A 16,544-nucleotide genomic window follows, 5' to 3' on the forward strand; every position below is an offset into this window, starting at 1 on the left:
TACAATGGAATATTACTCAGCCATAAAAAGAAATGAAATTGAGTTATTTGTAGTGAGGTGGATGGACCTAGAGTCTGTCACACAGAGTGAAGTAAGTCAGAAAGAGAAAAACAAATACCGTATGCTAACACATATATATGGAATCTAAAACAGAAAATAGTTCTGTAGAACCTAGGGGCAGAACAGGAATAAAGACGCAGACGTAGAGAATGGACCTGAGGACACAGGGAGGGGGAAGGGTAAGCTGGGAAGAAGTGAGAGTGGCATGGACATATATACACTACCAAATGTAAAATAGATAGCTAGTGGGAAGCAGCCGCATAGCACAGGGAGATCAGCTCATGCTTTGTGACCACCTAGATGGGTGGGATAGGGAGGGTGGGAGGGAGACGCAAGAGGGAGGGGATATGGGGATATATGTATACATATAGCCGATTCACTTTGTTATACAGCAGAAACTAACACAATAACGTAAAGCAATTATACTCCAATAAAGATGTTAAAAAAAAAGAAGAGGTGCTCTAGGAAGAGGTATAGTATAATGTCAAATACAGATTTCTCAATTATTTGCTTCCAAAATATTTCAAGATAAAGTGAAAGGCAAGAAAATATGGATTGGGGGTGGGGGGGAGTACGGTGATACTTATGCCATACCAGAAAACTCAGTCAAGTCACCTAGACATTTGTTAAAAATATGAGACAAACATTAGTTCTGTTTCACATACATGTATGACCGAGATGTTCTTGATATAAGACAATATGCAACACATTCTGAAGCTCATACGTGTCTATAATCAAAATGTATTTCTTAAACCACAGGAATTTGAGAAATAGCCCCACCATTCATGCCAGCCATGCCATGGCATGCCATACCATTTTCTTCTCTCCAATTAATATCCTACCTTGCATGTTCCTGAACTCCCACAATCTCCACTTCACTATCTGAAGAAGCAATATTAATTTCTTCGTTGAGTGGTGCATTGCCAGCAGGTGTTTTGTCACTTGCTAGGAATCCTGGATCCAAATGACCTGAGAGAGAAAGGGAAAAAAATAAGCACTACATTTTGACTCCTTATAAGCGGCAGAAACAACTCACTGACAGATTTCTCCTCCCAGTTTAATCACTGAAACAGAATCCCCTCATGAAAGCTTGCCTCAGCGAAATTGTTACCCATGTCAAGGAAACTGGGCAGTGTTCTGTTAAAAAAAAAAAAATTATTAAACAGAATACATGCACATTGTTAAATGAATGCTGAAAACAACATGGACGTATATAAAAGTAAGAACTTCAAGTCTCTCACTTTCTACTCGCATCCCTTAGGAGAAAAAACTTTGGAGTACTCTGACAAATATGTATATCTAACTATAGGTATATATAAACTGTAATTATACTCTACTTCATTCTATAATGCTTTTTGCATTCAAATCTAGTCTGCTTTTAAATGACCTGCATATGACAGGTTTGTCACCACTTAGAGGTCAATGGGGTTCTCTACTGCTTATCATTTTAATAGAACAAAATTCTAAACCAGAAAAGCTCAAAAGGGGACTTCCCTGGTGGCGCAGTGGTTAGGAATCCGCCTGCCAATGCAGGGGATATGGGTTCAAGCCCTGGTCCAGGAAGATCCCACATGCTGTGGAGCAACTAAGCCCATGCGCCACAACTGCTGAGCCTGTGCTCTGGAGCCTGCAAGCCACAACTACTGAGCCCGTGTGCCACAACTACTGAAGCCTGCGTACCTAGAGCCCATGCTCCGCAACAAGAGAAGCTACTGCAATGAGAAGCCCGTGCACTGCAACGAAGAGTAGCCCCCACTCGCCACAACTAGAGAAAAGCCCACACGCAGCAACGAAGACCCAATGCAGCAAGCAAGCAAGCAAGCAAGCAAGTTCAACGGCACAAATGGAGTAAATAATAGAATCATTAATATCATATTTATACTGGGATGCCTTATGAAAGATTTAACAATCTTATCTCAATTTTAAACAATTTTAACAATTTTCTCCTAAGGAATGTAGATTTGACAAAATCGGACCCAAGGGAGTTCCCTGGCAGTCCAATGGTTAGGACTCCAAGCTTTCACTGCTGAGGGTGTGGGTTCAATCCCCAGTTGGGGCCAAAAAAAAAAAAAGGGTTAAAATTCAACCTATGTACTCAGCTCTTGAATGTTCTGACTTAAAAGGATGAATTTTAGAATATCTAGGAGTTAACATGGAATAAATAGAGTCGCAACAGGTACAAATTTTCATTTACTCTTTAAAGGGTATTTTTAATTGAATATATTGTCATCTGATACAAAATTATTTCTCCCTACTTAAAAAAAATCCTTGTGACACATCATAAAAGCTAAACCAATATAAATAAGATTTTATGTACACAGCTTTCTCTTCCCCCTCTCACCTCACTCACTTCAATGCTTCAAGGTCATTAAGACACCTTGTACTTTCATACTCCTGCCAACTTCTAGTATAACCCTTTTGGAAAATCATGGACAATCCCAAAGCAAAAGCCTTACAATTTTTACACTCTCTGACCCTATAATCCCATCTCTGAGAATTTAGCCTAACAGCAAAAACTTTAAATAAGCAAAGTGTCATGATGTCAAACAACAGTCACTGGAGTGCTATGTAGAAATTTGGGAAAAGTGTATGTATAGCATACAAAGAGTTACATATAACAAGATAAAAATATGTATGGGCTAGTTAAAAGCTATGAAAAGTAATCAAATTTGAATATGATTGTGGGTCTCTTTTTACAATTCTCTAGTATTATTTTTACTCTTTTTCTTCCATTGAAAATGATGCACATATGAGAAAACAGAAGATTAAAAAGGCTTCTAGATACAACTGGTGATTGAGATTGTATTACAGTCTGCATAGGCTTGTTAACCTTCTGTATTAAAAAATAATTTAGATAGGATTCTACGTGGTGTGGGCAGTGGTACTGAACCCTACAAGCATACAAAAGGTGGCATCCACCAGACAAAACCCAGTTTTGTTAACGCTAGGGTGGTTACTTAAGTGCAATTGGTTAAGTCTGGATTTGGTATACCTAGATTCTTGCTCTGACCCCAATACTTTGCTTGCGGCCAAGTCTTTTATCCAATTTCTACTTAAATGTTGTAGTTAAGACTGTCGTCATGAACACGGTTCCTACGGCACTGCTACGGAGGAATACAAATTGAGTCTCCCTTTTTCCCAAACCTTCAACTTGCCCATATTCAGTATTTTGAGCAGCCTTGCTTTGCGCAGCTATAACAGTCTACTTTATCTATTTGTTTCTAAAATAAATATTTGTTTATGATATGCTGTGCACTGTGCTCAGTGCCAGGAATACTACAGGGTATAAACAAGGGAGGCAGTTTCCACCCTCAACGAGCTTACAATATAGTCAGGGATAATAAAAAGCAGTCCATTGCATTATGGCTTGAAAACTAGTCTGATAAGAAGGTAAATAATAATGCCCTGGATGCACAGAGAAAAGGAATGTTTCCTGGACTTGAGGATAATCAAGGACACTGAGCTCTCGGGGAAGAGTAGGCACAGGTGAAGGGAAGTACCATAAGGAACACTGTGTGCCCTTGAGGGTATAAAAGTTTGGTGAGATTTGGGATAATGGTAGTAAAGAAACAAAGTAATGAGAAATGAGCTGGCAAAGTCAGCAGAGGTCAGATCACAGGTAAGGAGTCTGGACTTGACCTTAAGAAGTAGGAAGCCAATGAAGGATTTCAGCAGAGGAATGACATGATCTGATTTTGTATTTTGAAATTTTTCCTTTTGGACTATGGAAATGGAACCAGTAGCAGGGCAAGAAATACTAGAGGCAAGGAAACCAGCTAGACTGCTATAGTTTCCTGGGTGAGAAACAACTATGGCTGAACTAGGAAAGAAACAAAAGGAGAAATATTGTGTTTCTCTAAGTACAAAGGGTGAGTAATGTCGGGAATCAGGCAAAGTAAAAACGATGCCTAGGTTTCTGATTTAGGTAACTGGATACAGTGCCATTCAGTGCACCAATGAACATGTGAGGGTGGTTGCTTAGGATGATAATGTGCTTTTGAGATGTCCAATAGGCAGTTGAAGGTACTACTGTTCTAAAGCTCAGGTCAGAGGTCTAGAGAGGAAATAACAGATTTGATAAGTCCTCCCAACAGGTGGGGAGATAAAGGTCATCCAGAGGAGTGAAGGGGGCTTAGAAGAGAACCTTGATAAACACCAATAATTAAGGGACGGGCAGAGGAAGAGGAGCTCACCAAGGTTCAGCAAGAGACAGAGAAAGAAAACCTGAAGATATGAAGCCAGGGCACCATAAAAAGAGCATTTCTAGGAAGAAGTGCTTAACAATGCCCAATACAGAGGCCCAGTAAGAGGAGGAACTAAGTAGAGGCCACTAGAATTGGTGATAAGGATGACCATACATGACCTTGGCCAGGGGAACCTCAGAGGAATGATGGGGCTGAAGCTAATGTAGCAAAGCAAGCCGAAGAAGAATGGAAGGGAAGGAAGAGCAGACACATTTTAAGAAGTCTGGCTATGGAGGAAAAGGCAATAGACGGTACTGAGAGGAATATGGGTTTGAGGGAGGGGGATGCGTATGTGCATGTAGTATTTTTACTGGCCATATTTAGAAAAAAAGGCAGAGAATAGCTTTGATGGCAGAAAGCTGAGGTAATCTTGATCTGTAAAGAATGCAGAAAGGGGCTTCCCTAGTGGTGCAGTGGTTGGGAGTCCACCTGTCGATGCAGGGGACACAGGTTCGTGCCCCGGTCTGGGAAGATCCCACATGCCACGGAGCGGCTGGGCCCGTGAGCCATGGCCGCTGAGCCTGTGCGTCCGGAGACTGTGCTCCGCAACGGGAGAGGCCACAACAGTGAGAGGCCCACGTACCGCAAAAAGAAAGAAAAAAAAAGGAATGCAGAAAGACCATCTGCAGAGCACAGGTGTGGGTAGGGCAGCAGAGTCGGCTTAGAAAAGTGAAGTAGCCACTGTGAAGAATGCTGCCTAAGGAAAGGGGGAAGATGCTGGGCAGCACTGAGAGCCAGGATGAGATTGCAGATTAGGAAGTTAATATGACCCACAACTGTGCAACTACATGAAAAATCATCTCCAGTGTGGATAAAGGCTGTGAGTGTGCATCCAGAGATCAGACTTGGCCAGCTGGGTACAACAGGAAAGCCAACTATACGAGGAGCTGAGGATATCGGTAAAGGAGAGTTGGGCTTAATATATGCTAGATAGGGAAAGAAATGCAGCTAGGGGGAGGTGAAAAAGGACTGGGTGATAGGTTCAATGAGGTAGAGGAATAGTGCAGTGGAAGTAACAGTATGAGTCCAAAAATGCTGCCAGTGCGAAATGAGAAAGCATCAGGAAGAGGTAGGAGGAAAACCAATGGTTATGAGAAGTAAAATGTACTTCCACCCTCCTCGCCACTCACAAAATATACAACCCTCTGGGACCATCCATTTGTCTGTCTTGTCCCCTACTCAGCTGTTATTCTCCTTTGCCCCAGCCACCTATTACTCCCCTTCCTACAACTCTTCCACTCCACTGCCCTCTGGAGTGCTAGCTCTATGGAAAACGGCACTGAACCTTCTCTTCACCTCCTTGTGGAAACCTGACTTTCCTGAAAATGCTGCCTCCCCTGCAGGCCTCTGACTCCTACACCTCAGGCTGGGAATCAGGATCCCTTACAAACTACTGTCCTCCATCCTCAAGTACCAACACCAGCAGTCCTTATCTTCCAAGTTTTCCTTTCACTCTAGAAGTTTCACTCAATGTGAAACATTATTGGCACTTAGTTTCTTTCTTTCTTCCCCCTCTCTCCTTCCCCTCTCCACTTTAAGTCCTGCTATAACTATTACTCATTACTATATGAATGCTCATTATTTGTATGGACAGCCACCCCCAAGCTCTCCATGCCTACTCACTAAGAAGCAAAGAGTAGAGAGCCCCAAGAGATACTTAAAACCCCCTGTGGCAGACTCACAGCAAGGGGCTCAGCCCTAACCATACTAAAAATAAAGAAGCTAATTGAATTAAACCAAACTGAAAAGGCAAATTGTAAGAAGTCATGGTTGCTATAACCTAACTCTTCTTCCTTGATTACTCAATGCTTTTAAACAACAGAAATTAAGAAAACACAACAAGAACATGACAGAATTAGTTAATTCTTAGTAGCTCTGTGTCCAGCTCTATTTCCACAGTTCTAATTTATAATTCAAATTTGTGGAATGTTCTGTGAAATGTCACAGTCATCAATATTTCCAAATAACGAGTCTTCATTGATTAGGCACCTCATCCTGACCCTATCACCTACATAGCCTCAATTCAGATCAGGAAATATCATCACTCTGCCTTTTTCTTTTTTAAAGAGGGACGAAATGAAAAATTACTATGCTAACTTTTGCTCATAATTTTATATCTTAAGAAAAGCAGGGGCTTCCATGGTGGTGCAGTGGTTAAGAATTTGCCTGCCAATGCAGGGGACACGGGTTCGAGCCCTGGTCCAGGAAGATCCCACATGCCTCGGAGCAACTAAGCCTGTGCACCACAACTACTGAGCCTGTGCTCTAGAGCCCGCGAGCCACAACTACTGAGCCCGCGTGCCACAACTAGTGAAGCCCACGTGCCTAGAGCCTGTGGTCTGCAATAAGAGAAGCCACTACAATGAGAAGCCTGTGCACCACAATGTAGAGTAGCCCCTGCCCGCACGCAGCAACGAAGACCCAACACAGCCAAAAAATAAATAATAATAAATAAATATTTTTTTAAAAATCTTAAAAAAAAAGCAAGTTAACTATCACCAAAATTTAAGATTCTTCTAACTTTATTCATCCATTATGTATTCAGAAACTAATAATTTACATATTGCTTTTACATTATCAGATCAATCCAAACCATTCTGGCGGTGCACTTTTGGCCATAAAATTTATAATCCAAACTTGCTGGCATTTAGTATTGTTAAAGAACCTGTATGATGCTCTAAAACTGATCACTTAAAATCAGGGTCTGCTCTTGTAGCCATTATCTTTATTGCTTGGTCTAAAAGTCAGTGCAAGATAAAACAGGGGAGGCAGGCAGGGCGGGGGGTGAGGTGGAGTGGGAGGGTACAAACAAATTTCCTGGTGAGTGTTAACAACTCTAGACTAATGGTGTGAGTGTTCTACCACATTTCCTCTCAGAGCCATTAAATAAAATGTGCCACTCAGGTAACAAGTCAGCTGGGATCCACACCAAAATCTGTGGGATCCCATGCTCTGTAAGAGACACCATGGCGTTCTCCAACAGCCAGGAATGCATCCCCTCCTCTATTTCAGAGCCAGGACAATTAGTCCTTTTCTCTCAATGCAACCCTCTTCAGCAAGTCACACATTCTTTTGGAAGCTCTAGTGCAGAGCCCAACACTCTTCTGGCCTTTGGGCCATACGCACACTGCACCAGCCCCCCTTGACCTCAAAGGAATCCAATGGCAAAGCAGTGCCTAAAGCATACACAAAAGTGAGTCAAAGATGTTATAAGGTTCTTCAAATACTGTCAGTGGTAGTAATCTACTCCTATTCTAGAACAAGAATAAGCTCTGTAGAAAAAGTGTAAGTACCACAATTGCCATATATTAAACTGAAAATAAAGCAGAGGATTTATATTTAGTTATTGTGGCAGCTGGCTGTCTCTGTGTAGGTCTTTTCCTGTGTAGCTCTTTGGAAAGATAACTGCTTTCACTCTATAAGAAAATTCTAAATTTTTGTCCTCCCACTACAGATCTTGTCAACACATAAATAAATCAGAAAGTAGAAAAGGTAGTAATTAAATTATCACGGCAAACATTTTCTTTTTAAATCATATATCTACTAAGAACTAGTCCTAAGACTATTTGAAGTATATAAAATTATTACATACTGGATGACAGTGGCATGCTAGGCATAAAAAAGATTACTATCTTAAATCACTACTCATTTAGCTTTAAAGCAAACAAATTATTACCGTGTGTTAAATTTTTTCAACAAAAATATTAAAAACTTTAAAAAGTGGGAGAAAAGGAGATCAGAAATCTAAAATCTTACAGTCCACATGTACCAGCTGAACAAGAGGAAACTTGATCTCCTTCACAAGACTTGATACAATGATTTTAAAGTGCTAACAATAGAGGGCTTCCCTGGTGGCGCAGTGGTTAAGAATCCGCCTGCCAATGCAGGGGACACAGGTTTGAGCCCTGATCCAGGAAGATCTCACATGCCGCGGAGCAACTAAGCCCGTGCACCACAACTACGAAGCCTGCGCTCTAGAGCCTCCAAGCCACCACTACTGAGCCCCCACGCCACAACTACTGAAACCTGCGCACCTAGAGCCCGTGCTCCGCAGCAAGAGAAGCCACCACAATGAGAAACCCACGCACAGCAACGAAGAGTAGCCCCCACTCACTGCAACTAGAGAAAGCCCGCGCGCAGCAATGTAGACCTAACACAGCCATAAGTAAATAAACAAACATATTAAAAAATAATAGTGCTAACAATAGAAACATGGTCATTCTGGTCTGATCATAAAAAGCCCTACTCTAAGAACAGGAAACCCAAGATTTTTTTCTCTTCACTACAACTAAGCTTGTATTATGGACAAATCAAGATTACCAGACCTATTTTAAGGATGGGGAAAATGCTCATAGTCTACCTTCTTAATAAGAAGGCTGATGGAAAAAATGAGATCATTTGTTTAGAATTTTTAATTTCCGGGGGCATAAATACATAAATAAATTTAGTGTAATAATTATAAGCCTTCCACACCAAGAGTACTTCAGACTTCTGCTTCTTTTAGCCTCATCTACATTTATGTTTACAGTGAGCTGTTATTAGCAATAAGCAAAAATCAAAAAAAAAAAAATCAAGCTATTTTCAGATATACTGGTACAGTTTCCTAAACATGTCCGATGCAAAAGTTATTAAAAACAGATTCCCAGACACCATTTCAGATCTATTTACAAGATTTTCAGGGAGAAATCTAGGAGTTTGAATATTTATAAGCACTCCAGGTAATTTCTATGCTCAGGTAAAGTTTAGGAAATACTGCAGCAAGAGCAACTCATTCCAGGGCAGGAGAATAAATTAGAAATCCACTGACTGGGTCCATAAATCACTTCCTTAGTCTACTTCAGCATAAATATATTAACATAAATCACTTCCTTAGTCTACTTCAGCATAAATATATTAACATAATGCCAGTTAGCATTCCTGAGGCCCTGCTGTGTACTTCATCCTATATGAATCACATTATATGTTATTCCACATAACAGTATAATAACCTCTTGGTTATTATAGGGGTGGATACTAGTTTTATCCAAGTTTTGTAGACAGGGAAAACTGAGGCTTTACATAATTTACCTGAAGTCACACAGTATGCAAGTGGCTCTGCTGGTTCAAAATCAGGCTGTTTGCTGGCAGCAGGCTGCCACCCACTATACTGTCCACTTCTAGCATCAAGTGAGAAGGAGTAAACATATGGCAAGAGCTGAAATGGAAAGTTCAGAAAGTTTTCTTGACCAATGGCTTTCCTAATTTCAACTCTTTTTCCTTGGTTGAAACTAAAACTAAACAGTAAAAACTATTTTGCATACAAGAACAACATCTAATTGCTTAGAAACAGAGATAAGCTACTCTATCCCTAATGATTGCTTATGTGATTCTAAATGGAGTGGGACTGCAGACCTGGTCTGAGATGCTGCTATCAGTTAGCCACTGCTGCTATTAATTAATTAGTTCAGTGACTGGGTTTTTATTTTACTGGGAGGGAGAGAAGGAAGACTCAGATTAACCATTACAACATTTATCTTAAACTCCAAACTCAAGAATGACCATCTAATTGATACTAATACTCCCAAGTATCAAAACTATAAACTGGCAATTGAGAATAAATTCTATGAACATTTTGTTATGATATGGTAAGTATATTCAAATTCACAAGATGGGTTCCCACTATGATAATTACATCAAGACTACAGTGTATTATTAAGTTTTATTTATTACTCACAGACCTGCATGTTAGATATTAAAAAAAACCCAAAACTTTGAATGAGACAATAAATGGCTTCATAAGAAAATATCATGGGGATCTCTTGAACAGTGATGTCCATGTCCTACAATATACAAAGATCTACACATGATTTGTAATATATAGAGAAAGCACACACATGTGCTTTCTCTACACATGTACCAAGAGACATGTACAGGAAATGTCAATGGCAGCATCATTTGGAATAGTACCCTAAATGTCCAAGAAGACAATGGGTAAGTCTATTATGATATAGTCATACACTGGAATACTAAATAGCAGTGAAAAGTAAATGAACTATAGCAACACATCAACAAGAACAAACTTCACAACACATTGAACTAAAAAAGCAAGTTGCAAATGATTGCCTTCTATGTAATACTAATTAGTATTAAAACATTCTTGTTTACAGATACAAAACAAATGCAGCAGAAGTATGGAGGAATACACAGGAATACCAGACATTAAATACCAAATTCAGGGGAGCTTTGGAGTAGAGAGGGGCTGTTTCCCTCCTCAAATATTTTTGCCATGTTTTATTTCTTAGAGCTAAGCACCAAAGGCTAGTGGTATTTTTAAATAATCAAGCTAACAATTACTTGAACCTGAAAATGTGATGCTCCCCCCCCCCACCCAATGCTAGTGACTTTAATGATACTGTAAGACCCCAAGCCTTGCACTTGTAGGTTAACTCATATTAAACTGCTAAATTTGTTGTAGATGAGAAAGTCAAATATTAACAATTCCATATAGTTCAAACTAATATTAAAATTCTCTGTATGAAAAGCAAAATAACAAAAAGTAATTGTTCATATTTTTCCTAAGAATTTACTATAAAGTGGTCTACATTTCATGGCAAGACTAAGGAAACAGGGTAGTAAAACTGAAGTAGAAAGGATCACTTAACTGTCAATGGATGAAAATTAAGATAAACTACTCCCCTTTGATATAAAGTATTACTACTTAATTCTTTTCAAAGTACTTATACACATTAATAAATACTTAAAAGATCCTTGTTGGGCAAAGCATTTATACATATAAAAACTGAAGTCCAGAGGAGAATCACCTTGTCCAAGGTTAAATAGGCAGTTAGCAGTCACAACACAGTTAAAACTAAATCCAGGTCCTGTTCCAAAATTAGTCACAATAAATTAATCAGAAGCTCAACAAATAAGAGAAACTTTTTTATTCAGTTTCAATCAAAGATTATGAAATGAACAATTAATGACAATGATCTGTGGAGTTCTGTCTCCCCTTTTACTTCCTAACAATTTAAATATAAAAAATTCTAAATTATAACCCACTGTTATTTTTGTAATAAAAACTCTTTTCCAATAAAAATAATATTTTAGGTAGTTATTAAGCCAACGCAATTTATAATTTAACTAGAAAACTATAATCCTTCTATGGCACTAAAGAAAATACACACTACATAAGCAGTCTGTCTGTCAATCCCCTCTACCTCTTTTCTTAAACTTTTCTAAAAGCACTAGTACTTTTAGAAAAAGGTTTAAATTAGAAAGAATGTTGGAAGAAAGAGTTTTGAGGAACATAATGAAGGAGACTTGGAGGCACTGTGCAAGGTTTTCAAAGGTAACAGCAATAGGTTTCTCAGAGAATAAAATATCACTCTTAAGAATCATCACAGAACCAAGATAAACAATGCAAGACAGGTAGAGAGATTTTCCTGAGATAACAGAGACAGCAATGGAAAGGAGTTGGAAAAGACAAAATGAGAACAACTGTAAAGGAATTAACAGGGACACTGCACACTGAGAGGCAGAAGAAACAGTGCAGCACTGCACTGCAACAGCCCCACAGGGCAAATTGTAACAGCTCCCTCCCCAAACTATAAGGTCCATAAGTGAGTGAAACCACTAAGAAGTGGGGATGGGATTGCGGGTGGGGGTGGGAGGTAGTATCAGGTCATCTGGGTAATTTTTACATGTTAGGCATTTTTAACTCAAGAAGTACATATACTGAAATCTACCGATGCCTACAATTACTGTCTTAGATATTCTCATTTTTGCTTTCTTGTGATTGGGAAAGACGAATGACATGCTACCCAAATCTTTTCTGTTATAAAGGGCACCCTAGAAGCCACAATCATCTAATGCCAGATGTCTCTTAGTTGGCCTGCTCTCCTCAGCAAGAAAAATAGCTGCCAGGACACATGCATACTATACCATCAGAGAAAGGGGGGAGCGGGGGAGGGAGACCAACCTGCCTCTGCATTCAGCTCCTCTAGAAGCCCGCTGGTCCTCCAGGTAGCTCCTGTGTCCTGGCCTCCTACAGAATTACTGTGCTCTTGAACTACTGCAGCCGCCAATAAATTGTCCACATTTACCACTTCTGGCTCAGAGCTGGTGTCAGACATATCATAATGAGCTACAACTGGAGGTCCATCTAGGGAGGAAAGAAAATGTATACTTGTATCTAACTTGTGGGGTGAAAAATACTTCTGCAACTAAGAGCCCCCTAAATGCCAGTTGTCTTTATCTTATGATTCTACATGGTCAGAAAAGCTGCACTTTATACAATCTAATATTTTGTACATAATATGAAAGTGAAAGAGATAACCCGAGCTTACAAAGATGAGGGACACATTTGGGAAGGAGGAAAAAGGGTGTTATTATGAAGAACAAAGACAAGAATATACTGAACAAAAGTTACACTGAATTCCTGTCATTCTCCTAAAGAGCAAAAGATTAAGAAAAAGGGGAAGACTCTACAGTGAAAGTGAAACTGATTTTTTAAAGAAAAACACTGATGCAAACTATTAATCTCTATTTATATTTTAAGAGAATGAATCTAGTTTCTTCCTCTTAGTAGCTAATACTAGAAGTCCCTAATAGATTCAGAGAAGAAAATCAAATATATATTTTTCTACTTTAAGAGCTCTACTTGACTGACATCTATTTCCAGTAAAGCTCTTTTATAATATTAGGGATGTTATGCATCTTACAATACTCTACAAAAAGACAACGCTCATGAAATCCATCTTCAGGATTTTGCTTTGGATGTCTTATGAGGGATATTTCTATTTTATTTTCCCTGAGAAAAACAACCAGCTCACACTCCAAGGAAATGATACACAACCTTATGGGTTATTTGAGAGGAAGATATTAAAATTCTTAGAAAAAAGAGATCCCTTCTACCTCCAAATCACCCTAACTAGCTGAAAATGGTACCTGAGCTCTGAAGTAATTATACTGCAGTGATTCATGCTAAAATAATTCAATATTCATGCTTGTAGAATAGATACATGCTTTAAAATGCTACCCTTTTCTAATATAAAAGCAGAAAGCAAAAATAAAGTTTTCAGTCAACTATGAAACACATCCCTTACTACTGCCATTTTAAAATAAAATGCTTTTCCTCCCCCAAGAGCTATTTATGAAGTGCAAGCAAATCACTTATTTCCATAAAGATTTCTTAATATAATCCAACAAATTAACATTAAACAGACCTATTTTATGAAACTCTTCGACTATGAAGGAATACATATGCCAATGAATCATTAAAATAGAACACAATGAAGGATTACTGTTTTAATACAAACATCCATTGTGTAAACTGTCACTAAACAAAATATGGAACACACTTGGGGTACTTATCCTTTAAGACTAAGTTCCCAAGCCATAGGTTTATGTAGCAACATTTTTAAAATAAAAAATGACCAAACATAAATGCAAATGAGTTGTTAAGTGCCACCGTATAAGGAACAGACATGTCACAATATGAAATTCTGACGATCATGACAATTTTCAGTTGACTACTTAATAATTTCCAATTCCCAAAAGGGTAAATCATGTTCATAAAATTCAAGAGTGTGGCCTCAGTATCAGTTAGTAATGGATTTTAGATCAAATAGCAAAAAACTGGTTCATGTCTGAGGTTTTTCTTTTCTAAAAAAGAAAAGAAAGCTGTAACATTTATGGAGTTCTCGTCAGAGTTCAAAATGATTATTATGGAATCAAGATACTGTGTGATGTCCAAATAGTTGGTTGCAGAAAATATGAGGGTCAAGTACAATATTGACTATTTGACCAAATGTTCTATTTTTAAAAGGGCTTTATTAAGTGTTTTGTGTTTGAAAAAAAAAAGTGATTTATTTTAAAATTTATATCACATATACCATTCACAACCTCTTGCCCTCACATTCCCCCCACCACAACCAAATTGAGGCAACAGGTCAACAGTCAAGTCAAAATTGTACCACTCCTACATGTGAAATCATGCAAAAAGTATAAGTGTATATGTACATGCAGAGTAACATCACCTACCCATGGAAATAACTTGTCTGAAAGTCTTCATCAGTAGGATATACAAGCATAAACTTGTTATCTGGCTTCATTCTTGTATCTTCCATATTTCCAAACAGCACACCTTATAGCTTAGCTTAAATTTAGTATTCATCATAAACAAAGACAGTAATATTTTCACATTTTAATTATACTTAAAAATTAAAATAAATTATCACTGTCAATTTTTATATCTAGTATATTCAAACAATGACAAGTCAGTACTATATCAACTTTAATAAAGTAAAGAAAAGGTTGCCTTTCCAACTCTGCCTTCCAACAAGAAACCACAATTAAGGATCTTGTGTTCCAAAGTCATCTTATACTTATTAGCAAACCAAAATTAAATAAGATATGTTCAAAGCACTTAGCCTCAGGGCTTGGACTTTGAACCGCTAAGTGTGAAATATTAGCTAACTGATGGGGACAATCTGTGATATTCTTTAAAAACACGATTCTTGCTACACAGCAGAATTAAGAGACAGGTAAGATCCTTTTAAAATAAGTATCTATTGAAGGAAAAAATAAAATCAAACCACTGAGGAGGAGCTAGAAAAACTCAGCATACTAATAACAGAAGCAGCTAGCTACACTTCCAGTTTGACTCCACCAATTCATTACAGGATGGAATAAACATGAAGCTACTGTCCTTCCTCTCGCTGATTGTTAAAACAATTGCACGGCTACTAAGATTATTTTGACTTTCAAAAACATCAAAATAGTCACTTCAAGTAAAATTACACATGGAAACATTTCCAATTTAAAATGTAGTCACTAAGCAGTCCATGTTTACAACATAAAAGGTTATCCAAACCGTACATTCTCCCATTTGGTATCTGTCAATCTTACAACATCAATTTATAATGATGAACTTAACTAGTTTTTCTATAGTCATTAAGAGCATCTCTCTATAAAGGTAAATTTAACACAATTATTTAATAACTACTTGGTCTGTAGTTAATCCAAATGCTGTTTCTTCTCCTGATTGAAATATCTTGAACTTTTTGCTGCTCATTACAAGGGAAGAAAAATAAAAGGTCAAGCAATCCACCGACTATGTTTTATTTCAGAACATCAACTTGTCTATATTATGCTAGATAGGTTTGTGTCCTCTCTCTGACTTCCTAGTCTATAAACAGGTTCTAACTTTTCAAATACCAAAATACAGATGTATCTGTTCATCACACATTCCTGATACAGTGAAGTTTACCCCGTGTGACTTTAAACCTTCTGTATTATTATCGACAAATGTTTAATTTTATGAATTAGTTTCCTTTTATTCAAAGATGTTCTCTTCTAAATCTCATGGAAAAAATCTGAATCACAGAAACAAAAAACCAAAGCAAAACAAAGCCTAACATCCTCTACTACGTTTATCTCTGACAAATCCCTCTTTTCAAAGTTAACAACAAAAAGCACAGAATTTTAGAACTACAGAATACATAATTTACCAGGCTCATTTTACAGATGAGAAATTTGAGTCCTCGGTAGGTGAAACCAGAATAGTTTACAGTTGTTATCAGTGATGAGGGAATGGGAAATATACAGAATGAGACTGGGAGCAGCATAGGAAGTACACAGATTTTTGGCAGCAAATACGTAGGTTAAAGTCCTGCCTACTTCTTAACTGTATGACTGTTTGTTCACAGGGTTATGGTTAAGGTTAAAGACATAACACAGAACACAATAGTTCAAACACTGGTCCAATGCCCCACCTTTCCATTATAATTAGCACCTACCCTACTTCATTATTTGCTTGCTTATCTTTGTATGTAAACTCTGCTGTACACAGCCTGCAAGCAAGAAGCTTTGAGAAATCATCACTGACTGGGATGGTGCCTTCTATTGGTCATAGATTAACCCACTTGTTAAGTAAATGCTTTGCTGGGATTAATGAGGTCATCACACATGTGGCTTTCGTATTTTTATTTTTGTTTGAAGTGAAATGCCAGCTTGGATGTATTCATATGAAAGTGTTTCAAAGCCAAACAGAGATCATTTGGGATTATTTCATATTTGGCATCATTCTTGCCTACAGAGAGAGCCCTTGCACTAACACAAGTTTTGTCAGTCTCCCAATATGAAATCTAATCAAATCTAGGAAACAGGAATTCCTCTTGTATCCCAGAGACATCTGGAAACACCACTCCTCCTTCTCTCTCTATTGCTAAGTCTTAGGCCCAAGAAAATGTGGGGCAAATG

The 16,544-nt window shown here is 38.2% G+C and overlaps 1 protein-coding gene across 2 annotated transcripts in view; it reads right to left on the bottom strand.

Annotated features, from left to right (window-relative positions):
- ARK2N (arkadia (RNF111) N-terminal like PKA signaling regulator 2N) overlaps positions 1 to 16,544 on the bottom strand; it is a 73,822-nt gene that overhangs the window by 8,583 nt on the left and 48,695 nt on the right. The window contains exons 2-3 of one of the 2 annotated variants that reach the window (XM_065890168.1): positions 12,262 to 12,444; positions 903 to 1,029 (exon numbers count right to left, since the gene is read on the bottom strand). In XM_065890168.1, the coding sequence (XP_065746240.1) occupies positions 903 to 1,029; positions 12,262 to 12,444 (310 nt within the window). The remainder of the gene's footprint in view (positions 1 to 902; positions 1,030 to 12,261; positions 12,445 to 16,544) is intronic. The other variant, XM_065890169.1, reaches the window with a different exon arrangement.

The sequence above is a fragment of the Phocoena phocoena genome, chromosome 13, assembly GCF_963924675.1.
Source record: "Phocoena phocoena chromosome 13, mPhoPho1.1, whole genome shotgun sequence".
In the NCBI taxonomy this organism is placed as follows: Eukaryota; Metazoa; Chordata; class Mammalia; order Artiodactyla; family Phocoenidae; genus Phocoena; species Phocoena phocoena.